This window comes from Lemur catta, chromosome 1 (assembly GCF_020740605.2).
Source record: "Lemur catta isolate mLemCat1 chromosome 1, mLemCat1.pri, whole genome shotgun sequence".
Classification (NCBI taxonomy): domain Eukaryota; kingdom Metazoa; phylum Chordata; class Mammalia; order Primates; family Lemuridae; genus Lemur; species Lemur catta.
This window is the reverse complement of record NC_059128.1, coordinates 106,781,685-106,803,241: the sequence shown is the minus strand read 5'-3', so window position 1 is coordinate 106,803,241 and position 21,557 is coordinate 106,781,685. Positions and strand designations below refer to the sequence as shown.

Genomic DNA, 21,557 nt, shown 5'->3' with positions numbered 1-21,557 from the left:
TGCCCCTCAGCACGCCTTGGTTCTGGGTCCCAGGCCGAGTGAGGGGTGCCCCTGGGACCCCAGTCCCGTCTGCCACCCCCACAGGTCACCCTGTCCCAGGGTGGGAGGAACTCACTGCAATGGCCTGGAGCCGCTCCTGCTGGGATGTGGTCTCTGCCGCCAAGACCCTGTAAGAGAGAGAGAAGGTCAACCTTGGTCCGCCCGCCCCTGCTGTCGGCTGGATGAGGTTGGAGTCTCAGGCCTGTCTCTTTCCAGCTGGAAACCACACAGGAAAGTGATTCCTGCTCTGAGCCCATTTCCCTTTCTGCACAGTGGGACCCTTCCCTGCCTCCTCCAGGACCAAGGGAGCCACAGCAGGAAGGGGAGAGGCTCCGCCTAGCAACCAGGAAGGGTTGAGGGAGAAGGGGGCATCCGGGCTGGGCCATGAAGGATGCATAGGAGTTCATAGGAAGGATGCATCAAACATGTTTGAGGAAGAAGTGTGTAACCTCCTGGCCAAGACTGTTCGACTGATCAGGGCAGCCCTCATTGCACCCTCCTGCCCACCGAGCCCTATTCTGTAGCTCCAGGACAGGCACACAGAGGATGGGACATCCACCAGCCTGGCCACCCAATCCTGGGCTTGTAAAGTCAATGATCCCATCCTGGGACTTCTAGGTGCTTCTCACACCAGCCTCCATTGGAGTCTCCCAGGAGCCCAAAGGCCCAGAGAGGGCAGTGAGCCTCCCAAGGACACACAGCCAAGAAGCAAAGCGATGATTCAACTCCAGACTTTTGCTCTCATCCAAGCAATGTCTTTTGAGAGCCTGCCCAGTGAGGTTTTAGCCTCAACCCCCAGGGCTGGTATGCAGTAGGTGCTTAATAAACATCAGTGTCACCAGATGCACCTGAACATGGCTTCACACTGTAGAGGTTATGGGCCCTCCGTGGGGTTGGCGGGAGGCCAGGGAGCCTGGAAAGTGTGTCTTCCCTGACCCACAACCTGGCCTGTGCACCCCTCTGACCCCTCTTAGGCACCAGCTGTGTACTCACTTGCTCAGGACAGAACCCTGAGGGTTGGGGTTAGGGCAGCATCCTGCCCCTGCTGTCCACACCTAACCCTAACCCCCACCTGGCAGGAGGGGAGGGGAACTGACCTCTCCTTCTCTCAGTCTCCTGCAGGGTCCCCCAAAGCTGCATGCAGTAGGAGCTTAATAAGATGCAGGGACCAATGAAGAACTGAATCAGTGCTGAGCTCAGCGCTTCGCTCTCCCTGTGAGGGACGTGCGGATAACCTTGTGCTCCCAGGGCTTGAGGTGACACAGGGCGGAGAGAGAAGAGTGGGGGGGGGCTGAACTCGGGTAGGGAGTTTCTGGGTCTGCCCCAAATCCTGAATCGTCCCAGGGCACGTTGCCCACTCTCGGCAGCACCAGCAGGTGGGAGGCCCAGTCCAAGGGGCAGGGCCTGGCAGGACCAAAAGGGTTGTGAGCCTGGGAGCCAGAGTCTCCCAACCCCTTATCTTCACAGAGACTGAAATTACAGCCCATCCTTTGGTTCCGCCGCCACCCGCAACACTCCCAACACCCCCAGCATGGTGTCAGGGTCCGGAGCCACTTGAAGCCTCAGAACAGCCCCGCTCCCCACCGGACCTCAGTTTCCCACGTGCACACACATGGAGGCACAGACATCTCTAGCTCCAAACCCTCCTAACGCCTCCCCCTGGTTCAGCAGGGAAACAGAGGCACAGCGTGTTGGCTTTGCCCCATGCCCTAGCCTGGGAGGCAGCTCCCGGGTCGAGATCTACCCTGGACCCCGCACTGCCTACCTGCCTGTCCCCACTGGGGTTCAGTTCCCCAGCCTTGTGGAGGCCTGTGAAGTCGCCCAGCTCCCATGCCCCAACAGGTGACCCCGTGTGCTCCTCCCTTCCTGGCAGGTGTCACCTACCCCTCCCTCTCTGTGCCTCCCGGGACCTGGGAGTACTAGCCACACCCTCTGCAGCTTCCCCTTCCCCTTCCTCAGGGAGGCTGGGTTCAACTGGCTGGAGTTCAGGAAAGGCTTGATCCAGCTTTCTGGCTTGGGGGTCCTTCCTCAATGGCCAGATCAGCTAGAGTTCTTGGTCTGCCCTGTTGCGCTGTGTGAAGCAGGCAAGGTGCCCTCTGCTGTGCTTCCCCATGAGCCCCAGCCCCTCACTTCCTGCCAACCCCCATCCCCCCCAGCCTAGGTCTCCAGCAACCCCTGCTGCCTCCCTGGCCCCCCATACTCCCCTCTCTACCCCACAACCAGAGGCAGCTTCTCAAAATGAGACTCAGACCCTGTCACGCTCCTGCTCCAAAGCCTCCCTGGCTCCCATCCGCCCTGGGAAGAACCACGATGCCGGCCCATTCCCCTCCCTGCCCTCACCCCTTTGGTCTCCCCCTCACTCACTCTGTTGCAGTGGTCGGGACCTCCTAGCTGTGTACCAAGCTCAGTCCTACCTCAGGGCCTTTGCACGTGCAGCTTCCCCTTCCCATGGTTGGAAACCAGGTACGGAGAGGGCAACACGAGGCAGGCGGTGGCAGAGCTGGATTCAAACGACCACCCAGCTCCGGGCCCCACTGCGGTCCCCTCTCCATTTTCCATTCCAGGGACCCACCCAGGAAGGAGCAGAGCTAGAGTAGGAAGTTGACCTAGCAGCCGGGACCCCAGGGCACAGCGCCCGTCCCCTCTCCAGCGGGCAGTTGGCCCTCCAGGCTGGACACAGGGACATAGGGCCTGCTGTGTGGCTGGCTCGCCAGGCCTCAGACAAGGCGGGCAGTGTCCTTTCCGGGAGGCCTGTCCCTGCCGGCCTGAGCCGGGGCAGAGGAAGGTCAGGCGGGAAACAATGTCCCCATCGAGGCCCAGGAAGGGAGTTCCCATTGCTCCCCACCCGTGTCCCTGCCACAGACAGAGGGCACACACCGCGTGCACCCCTGGTCCCCTCCCCAAGCCTGGGGCGCCAAGCCGCCCCGCCGCCCCGGGCGCCGCAGCCTGGGGTGATGGATGGCGGGGCCCGCGGGAGGCGGTCGCCCTGGCAACCGCGCCGTCCCCATGGCAACGCGGAGGCCCGGCACGCGGGGGAGGGGCCGGCGCTGAGCATCCCCCGCCCCGGGCCTCAGGGGCTGCCTGGAGAGGGCGGGGTCTTAGCCGCCCCCGCAGCTGGGGGTGCAAGGGAGCTTCCGGGTCTGGCTTCTAGCGGAGTGCACCCCAGAAGGGTCTCCACCGTCCCTGGCGCCAGGTCCACAGGTCAAGCCAAGAAAACGCTCAACTTCCCAAATCCGAAAAATAAAGCAAAATCCAATCCTAACGCGCTAATAAAACAGCAGTGAAGTAAGAACGCCTCCCCCAGCGCTGGCTGCCTCCTGCGGGCCAGGCCAGCTCCATTTCACAGACTCAGGAACCGAGGCCGGGCGTGGGGCGCGGGACGCCGGGCGGGCAGGGCCAGGCTGGGCCAAGCTTCTATCCACCTGATGCCCCCGGCCCTGGGGTTGTCACCCAGTCATGTCCAGGGGAGGGGCTGGGCCTGCACCCCGCGGTCCGCCTCCAGCACAGCGACCCCCAGGTCTGGCGGGGGTGGGGCGGGGAATGAGGCCAGATCTCAAAGGATCTTACATGCTGGGTGGAGAAGCTGAGTTTCTCGGCCTGGGAGGGTTTAGGGCAAGATGGCAGGTGCCCCCGCTGGCGTGTCCCGGGCAGGTCACTCCTGTATCTGGGCCTCCACCAGCTGGGCCGGGCAGTGGGCAACAGCTCAGGGCCGTCCGTGGGGGGACACGCCTTCCGCCCCCGCCCCGACGCCCACTCCCAGCGCACGCAGGCGTTCTGTCCTCGCGGGATTATTTTTACGGAGCTTGGAGCAAATTCTGGGCTGGCGTCGCGATGTAGGCGGCCCAGGACCCAGCGAGGGCGTCTTCTGCAAGCGCGTGAGATAATCTGGCTCCAGGAGATGAGCTAATAAGGTCCAAACCCAACAAGATCCCGGCAGAGGCCTCCACTTTGCCGGACGTTTATGTTTGAAAGGCCCAGAGAGGTTACACAACCAGCCCAAGGTCACCCAGCGGGCAGGGCGGGCCATCGTGGGGAGGCGGGAGGTGTGCGTATGGGCGGGGGGGGGGGGGGGGGGGGGGCGTTGCATTTGTTCTTCCAGAGCCCACGCCCGGGCAGCTCCAGCCGGAACGAGGGGGTCCGTGCCCGGGCAGGCGCGGAGCCCAGCGCCGGGAACATTCCTGATGCTAACTGAAAGGAAACAGCTGACGGCGACCTTGGCCATGGGGGGGAGTCACGCGGGGCTGGGAGGTAGGGTTAAGGGGGAGGCCAGCAGCCCCTTCCCCCACTGGGCAGGGGATGGAGGGGGGTGTCCAGATTCCAGCAGCTGCTTCTCACCTCCCAGAAGGACCTGGATTCTCGGGGGGGGGGGGGGGGGAGCCCCGGCCCTGGCAGCCCCCTGCTCTCCCTCTGTCACCCCCCTGCCCTGCTCCAAGCCTGCCTGCATTCCAGCCCCAGTGTCCGCCCCTCACCGGCCATCAGCTCCTGTCCTCCCCCATCTCTCCTCCCCCTCCAAGATGCGCTCCAGCACAGCCGCCTCCTCCAAGAAGCCTTACTGAGCCTCCCTCGCCCAATGGGAAGGGATCTCCTCCCAGCCCTCAGCACAGGCAGGTGCCAGGACCGCCATCGTCACTGGGAAGATGGCTGACACATGGGGCCACTGAGAATGCTAGGAGGGTCAAGACAGAGAGGCATCCCCCCACCAGGTTGGAGGAGGCGGCAGGGTCAGGGCAGGCCAGAGACCCAGAGGAGCAAACCTGTTGCCTATTAACCTGGGGCTGGGGAGGGGCTGGACCCTGCCCTGGGCCCTGCCAGGAGGAAGGCAGTGGGGCATGAATAGGGACCTGCTCTGGCTTCAGGCGGGGTGTCAAGGCAAACCCATCTGCAGAGACCAGCCCCAAAGACCCTGGGGCTCCCCTCCACCCTGTCCCCCACTCTGGCCACACTTGGGAACATTCCACCATGCCCCCGCCTGGAGCACCCTCTCCCAGATCTCTACAGCCTCATGCATTCCCCAGGCCTTTCCTCAGATGGCACCTCCTCATGTAGGCCTCCCCTGACCTCCCTAATAAGTGTCACCCCCAGCACCCCCAAACACCCCCCAGCCCTCACTGCCAGGAAACACCCTGATCATGTCTTTTTTTTTCTTGTCTTCCTACGAGGACAGCAACTGCATCTTTTTTGTCCCTGCCATGTCTCCGGCACCCAGTACACAGCAGGTACTCAATACATGTTTGCTGAGTCCAGCAAGTCAATCAGGGTCTTTCCATCATCAGACGAAGGCCTTTCCCAGAGGTTCCCCAAACCTCAGTCCCTGCCTGTCATACTCCTGCCAGCCCCACAGGCCCCCTGTCCTGTGATTACTTCTTCCTCTTCTTTTTAAAGACACTCACTGTCACAACTGACATTTACCTAAAACAGCACCTGGACTCTGCACATTGAAGACAGCAAAAGCTTCAGCCACCTTCGGGGTGACTGTACCAATTACCACATACAACAATCCAAGTGTCCATCGATGGAAAAACACAAAACACTGGAATATTACTCAGCCTTTAAAAGGGACGGAGCTCCGACACAGGCCACAGCGTGGATGGACCTTGGGGATGTCGTGCTCAGTGAGAGACGCCAGACACAGAACACAGTGTGAGACTCCATTTATATGAAATGTCCAGAACAGGCAGATCCACAGAGATGGGACGTGGATTCGTGGTCGCCAGGGGCTGGGGAAGAGGATGGGGAGTGACTGCTGATGGGGACGGGGCTTCCTTTCTGGGGTGATGACAAAGTTCTAACACTGATTGCAGTGATAGATACACCACTTGGTCAATGTACTAAACACTGCTGAACTGTACAATTTAAACAGGTCAATTGTGTGACATGTGAATTATATTTTAACAAAGCTGTTACAAATTTTAAATATATATATATATATTTTTTTTTTCACATACACACACATATGCATGTGTATAATGTACACACGAGTCCTCTCACCAAGGGCCAGGCCAGGGCTGGGGCTGGGGTCCTGCCCACCATGCATGGGGCATCGTAAGGCCCTGCTGGCCCTGCCCTGGGATTTTCCATGGTCAGAAGGATTTGAACACAAGCTGATGAGGACATCACCTTCTGGCTCCAGGACAGGTGTTACCAGAACACCACCCCCTGTCCTGTGCCCTCACTGCCCTCCCCCGACACACACATCCTCTGCCCACCCAGGTTGGGCTCCCAGGCCCAGTCTGGTCCCATTCCTCCTCCTTTGTCCACTCGGTGCCTCCTGCCCGACTGCCCTCACTCTGGTCCTAATCCTAACCCACCACAAGGCCTGGCTCAGGCTCCCCTCCTGATTCCCAGCCCAGCCCAGGTTCTGTCCTGGTGACCGGCTCTGACTGTCCCTCAATCCCTGCTCGAAAGCCTTGGGCAGGAGACAGCCACCCTGGCCCGATTTTGTGCTCCTCAGACATCAAGGCTCCTTCCTGGGCTTGAGATCCCCCGTGCAGCATGCAGGGCACCCGTCACCCTCCTCGTGCATCCAGGGACCAGGCCAACTCTCCCTGACCAGGCTGCCCTGGGCCTGTGGGCAGCTCCCACAGCCACAAAGACCTGGAGCTGAGTGTTTGCCCACCCAGACATGGGGTCCTGCCCCCTCTGGCTCTGGTATTTCTCTCCAAGCTGCCCCTATGGCCTCCATCCAGACTTAGCCACAACTTGCTGCTCCCTGGTCTCGCCCCTTAGCTGCTGGAACCTTTTTCTTATGCCCAAAGTCAGCCTTTGGTCCTTCCCTGCTCATACACTGTCCATGGCTCCCCATGGTTGCCCCACCTGGCATTCAAGGCCCAGCAGGGTCTGGTGCCAAGAGCACAAACCAAAGAGCATTCTCTCCTTCCAATGTGTCCCCACCTCTGGGCCTTTGCACATGCTAGTCTCTCCACCAGGTGTGCCCTTATGCCTGCCTGGTTAAACTCCTAAGTATCCTTCACAGAAAAGGTTCATGAGGGATTGGACCAGCAAACCTTCCCCACACCTCAGAGAAGACTCTCCATGGGTTCCCAGACCTCTCCAGCTAGGATGGCCAGTGGGAAACATTTGTTAAATGAACAAATGGCAGGATTCCTAGATCAAGAGAGAACAGCCAGGCATGGTGGCTCACACTTGTAACCCCAGCACTTTGGGAGGCTGAGGCAGCAGGATCACTTGAATCTAGGCATTCAAGAACAGCCTGGGCAACAAAGTGAGATCCCATCTCTACAAAAATTTTAAAAATTAGCTGGGTATGGTGGCATGTGCCTGTAGTCCCAGCTACTTGGGAGGCTGAGGCAGGCGGATCGCTTGAACCCAGAAGTTGGAGGCTGTAGTGAGCTATGATCGTGCCACTGCACTCCAGCCTGGATGACAGAATGAGACCCTGTCTCTACAAATTAAAAAAATAAAAAATAAAAATAAAAAAAAAAAAGGACGTGCCCTTCCCCTGGTCCTGCTTCCCCAAAGAAGGGGCCAGGTGGGTAATGTCCCCAAAGAGGGGGCCAGGTAAGAAAAGTGAGTCCAGAGGAGAGTGACATGCCCAAGGTCTCACGGGGACTCAGGACTCCCCTTCTCCCTATCCCACCTCCCAAGTCAGCAGTCCCATAAGGGGTGGGCACAGATGCCCCAGGGGCTGTGACCCCTGACGAGGAAGGTGGCCTCCGTGTGGCTCAGTCAACAAACCAGGTTTGAAAGCCGATACCAGAACCCCCAGGACCCCCCAGACCACAGTCACTCACTGGAAGGCACCAAAAACCCCTCCCCTGTTCCCTACCCTGGCAGCTTAGGGGTGGGAGCTTGGACCACCCGGGAGCAAACCCCAACCCACATCTTTGCAGCTCTGTGTCTTCCATTTCCCCTGGCCATGCCTCAGTTTCCCTACCTCGCAGGGCTGCTGTGAGGATCAAGTTCACACACACAGCACTCAGAACGGATGGGAAACAACAAGCACCCACCAAACAATCACTAAGTAAACAAATTACCTCTGCACTTCTCCAACCACCTTCACATGGTTCCCCAACCTTCCCAGTTCTACCTATATATTCCTCCCCATCAAAGCCACTCAAATTGAAGTCAAATCCCCTTGTCTTAGAAAGAAATGTCATATTGTTACCAAGTCTGAGAAAAACCAGAATCCCCTGCTACAAACATCATAGCAAAAACACCACTGAAAAAAAAATAGATAACAATGAAAATAAAACCTTGTTATTAAATTCAATTATCACTAGATACTGTTGCCTTTTAACTGCCCTGCTTCTCCTTAAAAAGGGAGATTAGCGACTGTGAAAGTGTGTTAAGGACCCAGTTAGCACCCAGTTGAGACTTTCCCCTTGAAAACTTGCAGGCCTGAGGTGGGGAGGGAATCTGGGACAGTCTAGATGGTCAGAGGCTCAACTCTGTCCTCGTCCCAGGGTTCGAGCCCTGCCTCCCCCGGGACAGGGGTTTGAGTAGCAGAGAATGGCTGCTCCAAGCTAAAATATCTTTGTTTTACCACCCAGGCCCTGAGCCTTCCAGAGGGGCATAGCCTCACCCAGGGCTACACAGATCCTCCCCAGAGCAGAGCCTGGCACCTGCCTCCTCCCTCCGCCAGCCACTCACACTTGCCCACTTTCTGGCATGAGCCTCCCCAGGTAGTTACTCTCTAATTTTCCTTAAATCCTCAAATTAACAAAATGTAATCTTTTAATCAACAACATTTAGAATTCTTTACATTATTAAAATCCATTTCTTAAACAAACTTTCCAGCAAGACCAGCACCCCTGTAAGCCACAACCACCTTCCGTTGTCTTGGACTGAAAAATCCATGGAAACAGAAGGGGGTGAACGATCACGTTTTAGCAGCCGCTGCCTCGACGACTGAAGCCGGCTCTGGAGAGGGGCAGGTGTCCAAGACAGGGCAGTACCAGATGGAGTCTCTCTTCAACCATTGTCAACCCAAGAACCGCGGAGAGAGGCCTTCGCTCATGGCTGCTCAGAGCCAGTGAACGTCAAGTCCTATATCTGCACCCAGAAAAAGCACCGGTGACCCACGGGTGGCCTGTGGTTGCCGTAACTGACCCGTGACAAAGGAGCCATAGGGGCACAGCAGGAGGGGCCCTCCTTGCACTGTGTGACCCTGGGGCAGCAGCAGTCCCTCTCTGGGCCTCAGGCATCCCCACTGGGAAAGAAAGGAGACAATAGGGTCCAACCAGAATATTCCCTTATTCCTCTCTTTGGGTGGGGGAGTTTCCATGGCTTTCCCGTGGCAGCCCCCTCCCCACAGCCACACCCTGCCCAGGCCCTGCTGTCAGAGGCTCCCTGTGGGCCTGGAGAGCAGATAAACAAGTGAGGGGAATGTCGAACAGGCAAGTCCGGGCCCTGGCTCCCCTGAGCCCCTGGCTGGGCTCCCGGGGCGGGGTGGGGGGGAGCAGGCCAGGCCTTTGTCTGGCTTTTCAAAAGCAGAGGGACACTGGGGTGTCTCGCTTTCCCAGGGAGGGAGGGAGGCGGCTCCCACTCAGCTGAGGGTGTGGTGGCTCACGGGTGAATACCCGGAGGAAAGTTGTCAGCTTAGAAAACACACCCAATGGGAGCGACCAGTTTGGCCAGGCTGGCTGGACCTCCAGAAATCGACCTCGGTCCTCCGGCTGGGGCCCAGGGGCCCAGAGCAGGGCAGGTGCTGGCCCTGTCCCAAAGTGGGCAGGTGGAGTGACCCCAGGAGGTGCCTCCTGGCCCCTTGCCCATGCAAACACACCCCACAGCCTCCTGGTGCCCACCTGTGGGAGTGAGGGGTGGGGGGGGGGTCACCCTCACACTGGGAAGAGGGGACCATGTGCCTTAATGACCATGCACCCTCACTCGGCACCTGCTGTGTACAAGAACCTTCCTCTGCCAACAGCTCCTTCCCTGACCCCACAGAGGCCCAGGTCACCCACTCGGCATGCAGGGGTCCCAGGATTTCAAAGGGAGCCAGCAGACTCTTTTAGCTACACCATTTGAAGCCCCATCTTGGAGACACTTTCCCTTGGAGGAGATCAGACCCAAGCTCCCAACGCCTGGTCCTCTCGTCTCTTGCAGAGAAGCCAGGTAAGAAGCCCCCTGTCTCAAGCGGTAACTCGGGACATCTGGCGGCTGGACCTCGCACGAGCAGGGGGCTCCGGACACCACTGGAGGCCCCTGGGAAGGGCGGGGGGACTGGCCCGTGCGCGCGTCCAGGGCGCAAGGAGCGGTGCGCTCAAGCTGGAGGCGGGGGGAAGGGCGGGTGAGCACAGGGCTGGACCTCTGCAATTTGGGGAGGGGTCGCTCCACCTCCCCGGGGCCACCCACAGGTGGCCGAGGGCCAAGGCTTGCCCAGGAGGCGCGGGCGGCGCGAGGGCGGAGACGCGAGCCTCCCCTTCCCAGCGTCCTGGACTGCCCCCAGTCGATGCCTCCCGGGTCCCCAAAAGCCCGTGGGCCGCCGGGGTCCGATAGGGGGGCCTCAGGGCTGGCGCGGCCCAGCCCGCGTCCCTCCCCAGCTGAGCCTGGGGGGCCCGGAAGCCCTTCGCCTCCTCCTCCCCTCCCAGCGGGGGCCGCGACGCCCCCGGTGGGGCGCGGTTGTGGGGGCCTCCCCGTGCTCCCCCGGCGCTCCGAGCCCCCACGCCCCGGCCCGAGCGCGCCTACTCACTCCATCTCCCCGCTGAGGTCCGGGTGGGTCCGCGGTGCTGGGCGGGGGCGGGCGCCGGGCGGGCGCGCGGGCAGGAGGGGTGGGGGAGGGGGCGGAGGGCCGGGCGGGGGCCCAGGCGGGCTAAGGCCTGGCGGCCCGGGCTGCGCGGCGCGGGGGCGGCGGCACCGGCTCGGGCATCGCCCCGCGCGCGGCTGTTTATTGTCCGGGCGGCGGCGGCGGGCGCGGGGGGTGGGCTCGGCGCGCGCGTCGCCGCCGCCGCGCTTGGCTCCCCTCCCCTCTCCGCCGCGCTCCCCTCCCGCCTCCCGCGCGGCTAGTCTGCGCTGCGCCTCCTGCCGGCCGCGGCCGCTGCGGCAGCCCCCCCGCACCCTCGCACCCCCGCACCCCGCCCCGCACCCCCAGCACCACACACTCTGCGCCCCGCACCCCGCCCCGGCGCGGCGCCCCGTTCCTCCACCGTGCGCCCGTCCCCGGGGACCCCGGGGGAGTCCTACCCTCGCGGCCAGGCTGGGTCTGCGTGCCGGCCTGGGACACGGCTGTGGCCAAAGTCCCGCCCCTGCCAGCGCCGGGTCCGGAGGGGACTGTCGCGAAGTCAGACAGCAAGCAAATGCCGTGCAGAGCGCGGATGGGGACAAACACCGGGGCGAAGGGAGAGTGGGGGCCCAGGGGAGGCCACTGCGAAGAACTGACCTCTCGGCTGCGACCACCGCACCCCACCGCGGGGTCCCGCAGGAGCCTTTGTGGGATGTCTGGGGGAAGAGTGGCCAGGTGACGCGGACTGCAGGCGCCACGGCCAGGGCTGGGGCCCGGCTCCGTTTACAGGAAGAACAACTACAGCAGTTGCATCTGTCTGGGCCGGGCCTAGCCCTAAGGGTCGTTTGTCGGCTGATGGGTCTACTGGGCCCCACAGCTCCCACGGTGCACATCCTGAAGACCTGTGGCCAGAGCGAGTGAGGGACAGTGGAGGAAGTAGGGACCACTCAGGCTTTGTCCTGAGGGCACCGGGGAGCCACAGCAGGAGGCAGGCAGAACCTGTCTTCCCCACCACGTAGACCATGGCCCCCAGTTCGCCTGGTTCCTATAAGAACACTGCAGCCCTGGCCCCAACACACTTGCTCACCCAGGTCCGGCGTGGGGCAGGAGAGGAAAATTCTTCCAAACTCAGTTTATTATAAAACAGTTCTACTTAGCAGGTGCTCAGTAAATGGATGGGTAGACGTTGAAGGAAAACAGCTTTGGGCAAACTTTGGAGGCAGATCTTGCAGGTTGTAGCCCAGATTGGGGACATCTACACCTATTTCTTTGTAGACCTTTGCACTCCTCCAACTTTTTACAATGAGCATGAATTCATTTTAGCATTTTAAACGAATGAGACAAATGCGCAAATGTAAAAGAAACTAAAAGATGCTGAGGAACATCAAAGGCCCCGCCCGGGTGAATCCCAGCTCACCGCCCCATGAGCTGTGTGACCATGAGTCTATGTTTTAACCTCTCTGAGCCTCACTTTCCCCACCTCCTAAGGCTGCAGAGAGGGTTAACTGAGTGAATATTCACAAAGGGCTTGGAACAGGGCCCAGCACACACTAGCCCAGGGTTTGGCAAACTTTTTCTGTAGAAGGCCAAATAGTAAATATTTTCAGCATTGTGGGCCAAAGTCTCTGCGGCAGTGACTCTGCCACTGCAGTGCCAGGGTAGCCAGAGGCCATATGGAAGCGCATGGGCGTGGCTGTCTGCCAATAAAACTTTATTTACAAAAACAGGCAGCGGGCCGACTGGCTCTGAGGGCCATGGCATAACAGCCCTTCATTAGGGGCTCCATGCAAGTGAGCTGTGGGTAGTTTCTTCACTGCCCGCGGCCTCTGTGTTCTTTTAGTCCAAAAAGATTTGCTGAGCACCTACTGTATACCTGGCACTCACTATTAGTCACCACGGACGCAGAAGTCCTGTCCTTTTTGAGACAGCGTTTTGTGTCCCCTAAATAAATGATTTCAAAGTTTGAAGGGTGGTGGATACATGTTGTCCAAAAATAGGAGGAGGTGGAGGAGACCATGGGAAGGGAACGCGACTGCTGGGCGCACTTCTCCCACCTGCCCTCACCTAAACCTCCCATGGCTCTCACCTCATTCAGAGCAAAAGCCAAAGTGCTCCCAGGGAAAAAGCGCCCCCAGACTCAAGGACACGGGCCTGCATGAGGGGAGGCGGCGTAGGGGGCAGCCCAGGGACAGGAACCGCCTGAGCAAAGGCATGGAGGCGGGACCAGGTGGGGTGTAAAACGGACCAGCGAGACGCTGGCTTGAATTGACCACACCCTCCTCTTCCTCACCCTCCCTGCGCTCGCCCACAATGCACTGTGGCTCCCATGCCTGTCCGGGGGAAGGGGTCGCTGCACCTTCGGTCCCGTCCCGCCCCTGCACCCTTGACCACGCCCCTCATCTTCAGCCCGGCCTCGGCACCATCGGCCCCGCCTCTGCACTATTGGCCATGCCCCGTATCCTCAGTTCCGCCCCTGCACCACTGGCCACGCCCCTACACAGAAACCCCGCCCAGCACATATGGCCACACCCCTCACCCTCAGCCCGCCCCTGCAAAATTGGCCCTGCCCCCTTCTCAGCAGCCCCGCGGCGCATGATCAGCTCCATCTCTCATCTTCGGCCCCGCCCCCTGCACCACAGCCCCGCCTCCCGGCTCCCTCGGCGATGGCGGGAAGGCGGCCCCGCCCCTCCCTGGACCACTGGCACCCAGTTTCCCTGAGGACGCCCCTTCTGTCACCTCCCTAGGACGTTGCCGTCCCCTGGGCTCCCCTTGCTCCAGCACCCCCTTCCCCTTGCTCCAGCCCACCCGCAGATCCATCCACTCCCCTGGACATCCCCTGGGACCCTTGGACTGGGGGGCTCACACTGAGCTCTGCATTGTTCCCAAAACCTCACTCTTCCCCTCTCCCTGAGTTAGAGACCCCCTCACCTCCCTCCAGCCCTGACTCCAGCTCAGGTCTTGTGTCCCCCACTGCAGCCCACAGCCACTCTCGGTTGCGCTGGCCTGCCCCTGCTCAAGCGCCCTCCATGGCTCCCCAGTTCCCTGCAGCCTGACTCACAAGGCTGAGCTGAGCCAGACTGCCCCATTTCTACCCTCCCCTCCCCTGCCCCACACCCAACTTGGGCTTCAGCCATCCAGACATCCTGCTTTTGCAATCCTTGCACCCTCCTCTGGGAACAATGTCCCCACCTTCTCTGTTGCGACTGAGTCCCTGTTTTAAAGGGACCCTGTTTTAAAATCCTTTCCCCTTCCCTATTCCTCTCGTCCTCTCTGATTGCTTTTTCCCCACTAAATTCTTCTTGGTTTTGTTTTCAGTTTTTTTGTAGAGATGGGTGTCACTCTGTTACCCAGGCTGGTTTCTAACTCCTGGGCTCAGGTGACCCTCCCATCTCCACCTCCCGAAGTGCCGGGGTTACAGGCATGACCCACTGAATTATTTTAACAGACGGTGTCATTTACATATTGTGTTCAGCATTTCCTTCCGGCCCCTCCCTTGAATGTCGGCCCCACCAGGGCAGGAATATGCCTGTCTTCCCTGCCAAATCCCCAGCACCCAGAATGGTGTCAGTACACAGCAGGTGTTCAATATGTGTTCGTAGAATGAATCAGTGATTTCCTATCCTCCACCCTCTCCTTTGACCGTGACAGCTCCCTGGGAAGGATGACCACAGAGTCCAGTTTACAGAGGAGCAAATGCAGGCCCAGTGAGAGGCACCAGGGCCCTTAGCCCCACCCAGCACCTTGCCAAATTCTCACCACACCCTTGAAGTTGCTCTAGGGTCAACCTGTCTCCTAGAGGGGGAGATCGAGGTTCAGAGGTCTCTTGGGGGGCAGCAGACCCCAACAGTGGCCAAGCCGCTTGCCTCACAGCCCTCCAGGGGCTAAAATCCTGAAATCCCAGAGGCTGGGAGGGCTGTTGCGCAAGGTTATGAGACCCAGAGGGGAGACGGTGGGCAGAGATAGCCCCGCCCTGGCTGCTCCAGGGCGCCTCCACTCTCTCTCCCTTCGGTGGAATGGGCTTGTCGGGCCGCCACATGTACCCATTCCTTTCTGGGCTCTCTGCCAGGTCTTTGGATGTGGGTCCAGGAGAAAGTGTCCTCAGGGGGCTATCATGCCTGCCACAGCCCCCACCCAGGCTGACCAGGGACAGGCGTCGGGGACCCCAGGGCAGGTGGGGGCTGGCAGAGGGCTGGCTGGAAGGCACGTGCTGTTGGGCTTTGCTATGGCCACGATCTTCCATCATGAGAAACCGGAAGCAATTGCCTTTGAACGCGTATTTATTGGGGTCAAAGAAGAAAGTGAGGGGTTTAAAGAGAAGCATCACTGGCTGACACCCACTGTGCTTGGGCCCCGTTCTAAGTGTTCCCCTGTACCTTAGCTGTTATTACTTGCACTTACAGATGGGGAAACTGAGGCACAGGACCTGAGGTCACAGAGAGCTGAGTGAGGGTGGGTTTTAGGGGGTCTCTGGGCCTCCCACATTAACCCTCTGGGGGGCGGGTTCTGGGAGGGTTTTGAGCTTTTCTCGAATTCTCAGGGATTCCTGCCTCCCTGGCTGCTGGAACCCTCTGGCACTGCTCTGGGCTGCTGGGGCCACTCTGGTGTGGGCAGTGAGCCCCAACTGTATGCCCCACTTCAGGCTGGGCAGTGAGCACTGACTGCATGCCCCACTAGGGCTGGACCCAGTGGGACCTGTAGCTGCATCTGGGAGCTACAGTTTTGCACCTGCAGCTGTTAACTTCCCGGTCCTTGGGGCCTGGCTCCTTGCGGGCACCCGACAAGCCCTGTCGATCGAATGGCTCTCACAGGCTGAGCGACCCCAGGAAGGTCGCTGGGCTTCTCTGTGTCTCGGTGTCTGCACCGGTCAGGCAGGGACGACAACAGTCCTCGAGTTTTGGGAAGGACATGAGATGACATGTGCCCAAGGGCAGGGGTCAGGAATTGCTGTCGTCACGCTGTTGTTACTGATGTCACAGTGATGTAGCAGGCCTGGAACTGGCCCATTTCTGAGGGTGTGGAGACAGCCTCAGGCCCCAGCCCATTCCTTTCCAACTCCTCTCCCCCTGGACCCCCTGGGAGCCCTGCCCTGCTGGGAACCTCGAATTTCACCAGCTGCCCATGGGGCCAGGGAGCAGCCAGCATGACTCAGGAGGGGCGTTTCCAGGAGGAACAGAGCTCTCTGTCTTCTCTGAGCTTCAGAACCCTGACCCGCAGGCCCAGCCCAGCGTCCACGCACAGAGAGGAGCAGCACAATGGGAGCCTTAACTCCCGCTGTCCCTGTGGCCTGCACGGCTGCCCTGGGAGTCCCAGTGTTCACAGCTAAGGGGCATGGGGACCACCTGGGGTCTGATGGAGCCACCATCTGCAGATAATCAGAACCAAACCTCACCCTCAAGGAGGGCTGTGTCCTCTGTACCTGAGAGCTGCTCAGGAAAAGAAACTCCTAAGACCAAGAGTATGTCTTCTCAATATATAAAGAGCCCCAACAAATCACTAACAAGTGTTTCATGAATGGAGCTATTGCCATCATTGTTGCTGTCGACTCTTTGCCCTGACTGGTGTCCCAGAACAGGGAGAGCTGTTCAGATCCTCTGTGGAAAGACCCCTCTGGGGGCTTGCAGTCCAAGAGCTCCAGGTGCCAGACCCACTGCCATGCAGCCCCCGACAAATCAGCTCCCCTCTCTGGGCCTCAGTTTGGAAAGTGGAAACACTGACCTCCACCCAGCCCACTCCTCAGGGCTGCCCAGGAGCCTGGTTCTCCACACAAGAAAGGACGGTTATTTGTTTCACAACAGGCTCAAGAAAGGGGAAGGAAATGCCTCCTGGGTGGAATCGGCCCCTGGGGCTTCAAGAGGAGTTGCCCCGAGGCTGCAACCCGGCCCCATCCTCTTGCACTGTGTGAACTTGGCCAAGGTGCTTAACCTCTCTGGGACTGTTTCCAAATTGGTAACCAGGGTGCCAGGGTGGGGGGCCAGAAACATCTGCAGATAAATGAAGTCCATACACCTGTAGCTTCAGGTGCTCCTCATTCCAACCCCCTTAATCCCATCTGCAGAGTCCCTGTGTCATGTGAGGTGACATACCCACAGGTCCCAGAGGCTAGTACGGGGATGTCTCCGGAGCCGTTGTTCTGACATCGGCACTGTGCTGTGGGTGGGCTGTGAGCACCCTGGGCCTGTCGGTTTGTCACTTCGTGTGGCAGAAGGGACTCTGCAGATGGGATTGAGTTAAAGACCCTAAGGTGGGAAGGTCACCCTGGATGACCTGAGGGCCCAGTGTCAGCACAGGGTCCTCCCACGAGGAGGTGGGAGGGTCGGAGGCAGAAAGACTGGCAGATGCTGTGCTGCTGGCTCTGAAGGTGGAGGAAGGGGGAAACTGAGGCATGAGGGGCATGGACCACACAGCAGGTGAGAGACAGGGTGGGGGCTAGAGGGCTGGCACCTGCAACTGGAGAGGCAGCTGCACCACTCCTGCCAAGCATGACTGTGTGGTGGGTCATGTGAAAGCTCCCTGAGCATGTCCAGGCCGGGTAAACTGAGGCACAGAGTGGTGAGGTCACACAGCGGCCCAGGACCCCCACTCTCACCTCCATGGCCTGCTTCTTGGCCCCTCGTGCAGTTATAATCTTCATCAGTAACAACCTGAGATCACTGGGGCATCAGTTACTAGGCGTAGCTGGTGGGGCCTCCTGACCACAGCCCACAGTCCAGCTCCCCTTCCGGGCCGTTGGATGAGAGTGAGGGCCGAGGCTGCCAGCAGAACCCGCCTGTCATGGCCATGGGAACGGGGGGCTGGGGTCACCTGCTGCTGGCTGTGGCCGCTGCTCTGACGCTGCCTGTGAAGCTCCCAGGTAAGGAGCCCCTGGGACCCCACTTGGGCCGCCCTGGGCATCCTGCCGAGCCCTGGTCAGACGCCCACACAAGGTGCCCCAAGAATCCGCAGGCGGGTCCCCCACCAGATCCTGCTACTTAGCCTCCTGGGCGGCTGCCCCACTCTGGCCTCAGCTGGAAATGAGGGACCCCCACTCCTGGCACAAGGAGTCTCATCTGGGCTCTGGCTGTGGCTGCCTCTGGTCTGTTCCCAACATGTCTCTGTCTGTCTCTACCTCTTTCTCCCCCTGTCAGCCTCCCACCCCATCCAGTGCTGGTCCCTGACTCGGGCTGTCCACCCCCACAGGCTCCTGGGGGACCCGGATCATTGGGGGCCAAGAGGTGGTCCCCCACTCTCGGCCCTACATGGCATCCATACGCTTCAGCGGCCAGCACCACTGCGGAGGCTTCCTGCTCCGGGCGCAGTGGGTGGTCTCCGCCGCCCACTGCTTCAGCCACAGGTAAGCCTCACCTTTTCGGACCCTTCTTTGGGTGAGCTGGGGCGTGGTCAGGGTGGAGCGGACCCCACCCCTCGCCTGGTGGAGGGGGCATCTCAGCAGGATGTAGCAAGTGACAATGAGAAAAAGGGAGAAATTCATAAGATCCAACAGTCGTCACAACAATTAAACATTCTGTTAGGATGGTCGTTTCAAGTATATCATATATATCATATATTATGATGACTACTAACATGAATATTGAAATGATCATAGTTAATATTATAATTGAGGTGGGACGTATAAGCATATGAAATGTTATGTGCATTCTAAGTATATTTTTATAACAATGATTCAAGCTAATATTGCGGCTGTTAGTGCTAACAGTGTCATTGACGTGGGGACGGTAGTCCAAGTGGTGATTATCACGTGGGGCCAGCGGGGGTGTCCAGCGGATCGCTGCACTGATGGGCAGCCCCAGTCCCGCCCGCCCTCCCCTCCCCACAGAGATCCCCGGATGGGCCTGGTGGTGCTGGGGACCCACGCCCTGAGTGCTGCGGAGCCCACGCAGCAGGTGTTCAGCATCGCGGCTGTGGTCAGGAACCCCAACTACCACCCCACGACCCACGCCAACGACATCTGTCTGCTGCAGGTGAGCCCTGGGGCTAGGGGTGTGTCTGGCCTGTCCCCGGCCACTCAGGACGATCTGACCTCTGTATTAAAAACAGCTGGAGGGACCCTGTGAACTCCTGAGTCACAGGAGTGACTCCTCTGCCCAGAACCCTCCATGGCTCCCACCTGCCTCGAGATAAAAGCCAAAGACCTCCTGGCACCCACAGGCCCTCCTCATGTGTCCCTGTCACCTCCTACACTCTCCCATTCGTCAACATTGCACTGGCTATGCCCCCGCCTGGAGCACTGTTCCCCCAGATGCCACAAGGCTCTGCTTAAATGTCACCACCTCAGGAGCCTCCCCTGGCCACACACCCCCATCCTGCCCCTGTCCCCTGCGTCTTCTGTCCACAGCTGTCATCTGCTAACTCCTGTAACATCTGCTCCTCCCCTGGTCATTGTCTACCACCTCCTCTGGGCCTCAAGGGCAGGGATTTTTGTCACATGTAGGGCCATTTATGACATACAACTGGTGCCCAATCTTTGTGCTGGAAGAGGGAAGGGAGCATCTAGGGCCACTGTTAGACCCAGGTCTCTGCCCTGCACCCCAGGAGTTTTCTGGGTGGGAAGTTGCACGCCCCCTCCATGTGAATTTCACTCCCTGCCCGAGTGTGGTGGTGACAACCCCGCATGGCACCCTTCTGCTCAAGGGGACCACCCCTTCCCCACAGAAGCTTGGTAAATGTCATTGGCAGGGGTATATGGGAGCCCAGAGGAGGCTGATGTCTTAGCCTGGGAGGCTGGGAAGGCTTCCTAGGGGAGGTGATACCTAAGCTGAGATATCCCCTGAAGGCTGTTCAGGAAGGGCGCTCTGGGGAGGGGTACTGGGAGAGCAAAGGCTGGAGGTGGGCCGGGGGCTGGCAGCAAACCATTGTGGTGCAGGGGAGAGAGGCTGGAGGGGCTGGGGGCCTTGACTGGCAGAATAAGAGGCTTTGTTGCAAGGCAATGGGGGGGGCCAAGGGAGGACTTAGAGCAGGGAAGGAGATAGGATTTGGAAGCTCCTTTGGGCAGCTAAGGGGGTGAGAATGGAGGGCTGGAGGCTTGGGCAGGCCTGATGGGCCAGGGGCTTTACAGTGGTAGAAGGAGAAGGTGACCTGCTGAGCCGCAGTACAGCTGCCACCGATTTCTCTCTCACAGGCCACGACCAGGGGTCACAGATGGGTAGACTGAGACAGAAGCAGGGGAAGGTGGGTGGGTGGTGGGGCTGCAGAGAGTGGCCCTGAACGAACACTTTCCCTGCAGCTGAACAGCTCTGCTGTCCTGGGCCCTGCCGTGGGGCTGCTGGGGCTGCCAAAGCAAGGCGCCAGGCCACCCAAGGCTGGGACACGGTGCCGGGTGGATGGATGGGGCTTTGTTTCGGACTTCGAGGAGCTGCCGCCCGGGCTGATGGAGGCTGAGGTCCGAGTGCTGGGCCTGGACATCTGCAACAGCTCCTGGAAGGGCCAGCTGAGCCCTGCCATGCTCTGCACCCACAGTGGGGACCGCCAGAGGCGGGGCTTCTGTTCGGTAAGATCCTCTGCCCCACCCACTCACTGTATAGGTACAGGGCACACCAAGGCCGACAGAGAGGGTCAGACTCAGGCAGGACTTTGGGAACTGAATCCCACTGACGTTTGACCAGAGAGAAAAGCTGAGGCCCAGGAAGGGCAGGGAGTTGATCACACAGGGCTGCTATGTTCAGCTGTGCAGGTTGTGCACTGCATAAAGTGCCACAGACTTATTTATACAAGTAGTGTTCAGTAGGGGGCAGTAATGGATCTGAAGGAAGCAGCTCCTACTCCTAAAACCTCGTGCGTTGTATGAAGCTGGCCCTGGTGCTGAGGGAGACGCTCAGCCAGGAGGGTCTTTTGTCCCACTCAAGAGAGTGACATGGTTCAGAACACAGACTCGAGTCCAATGGCCTGAGTCCAATCCAGACTATCATACTTCCCAGATGTATGACCTTGGAAAAGTCACCTCATTTCTCTGGGGTCTGCCTTCTCCACCTGTGAAACTGCCACATTCACAGCACCTGCTCTGTAGGGTCAGAGCTGATTTCAATGGCAGTTAGGAGGGTGGCACAGGGAGTCAGCAGTTTTAGGATGAGTATTTAGGGTCAGTATTCTGTCTTCTCTGAGGACAGAACCTTTGAGCTGAGACTTGAAGGAGTTCTGGGGAGATCTGAGGAATGACATGCCAGCAGACAGACCAGTCAGAGGTCAGCTGTGTACAGCTGTGCAGGTTGTGCACTGCAGCCTTGTATATTTTTTTACACAAGTAATGCCCAGTAGAGGGCAGCAACAGGTCCCTGGGCTGGAACCAAGGGAGTTAGGGGGAGAGTAGGGCAGAGAAGTGGGTGCAGGCTGGATTCTCAGGGCCTGAAAGGCAGGGGTGAGTTTAGTTTTTGCTTTAAGAGCACCAGGGGGCCATGGAAGTGTTTTGAGGCAGGGAGGGTTGTGATCTGATTCACCTGTAGACACTCCTTCTAGGAAAGTGACCCCAGAGAGGAGACCCTAACCTTTTCTTTCCCCTTACCCCAGGCAGACTCTGGGGGTCCCCTGGTGTGCAAGAACCGGGCCCATGGCCTTGTCTCCTTCTCGGGCCTCTGGTGCGGCGATCCCAGGACCCCTGATGTGTACACGCAGGTGTCTGCTTTTGTGGCCTGGATCTGGGACGTGGTTCGGCAAGGCAGCCTCCAGCCCAGCCCTGTGCCTGGGACCACCAGGCCTCCAGCAGGAGCTGCCTGAACCACAGACTCACTGGGTATACGGGCCTGAAATATTCCACGGCTGCTGCACTAGGGGGTCTGTGGGGAAGCCTGGCGTGCAGGGTGCGGGTGGGCTGAATTGAACCAAGTAAAATGTTAACCAACTAACCAGA

At 59.5% G+C, this 21,557-nt stretch overlaps 2 protein-coding genes across 13 annotated transcripts in view; one reads left to right on the top strand and one right to left on the bottom strand.

Moving 5' to 3' along the window:
• PALM (paralemmin) overlaps window positions 1-10,772 on the bottom strand; it is a 24,073-nt gene extending 13,301 nt beyond the window's left edge. For 2 of the 6 annotated variants that reach the window (XM_045542338.1, XM_045542361.1), the window contains exons 1-2: window positions 10,691-10,772; window positions 116-167 (exon numbers count right to left, since the gene is read on the bottom strand). In XM_045542338.1, the coding sequence (XP_045398294.1) occupies window positions 116-167; window positions 10,691-10,695 (57 nt within the window). In that variant the 5' untranslated portion in view covers window positions 10,696-10,772. Of the gene's footprint in view, window positions 1-115; window positions 168-2,403; window positions 2,423-3,606; window positions 4,004-8,827; window positions 9,033-10,690 lie in introns of those variants that run through there. The other 4 variants (XM_045542333.1, XM_045542352.1, XM_045542347.1 and 1 more) reach the window with 4 other exon arrangements.
• Window positions 9,606-21,557, top strand: PRSS57 (serine protease 57). 7 transcript variants are annotated; one of them, XM_045542409.1, is made up of 6 exons: window positions 9,606-9,703; window positions 9,946-10,113; window positions 17,897-18,050; window positions 18,534-18,678; window positions 19,941-20,204; window positions 21,218-21,557. In XM_045542409.1, the coding sequence occupies exons 3-6, from the start codon at window positions 17,956-17,958 to the stop codon at window positions 21,422-21,424; spliced, it is 711 nt and encodes a 236-aa protein (XP_045398365.1). In that variant the 5' UTR covers window positions 9,606-9,703; window positions 9,946-10,113; window positions 17,897-17,955; the 3' UTR covers window positions 21,425-21,557. The 7 variants fall into 7 exon arrangements, with proteins under 7 accessions (XP_045398365.1, XP_045398374.1, XP_045398383.1 ...); XM_045542418.1 differs by having other exon boundaries at window positions 9,615-9,730; XM_045542427.1 differs by lacking the exon at window positions 9,606-9,703 and having other exon boundaries at window positions 9,838-10,113.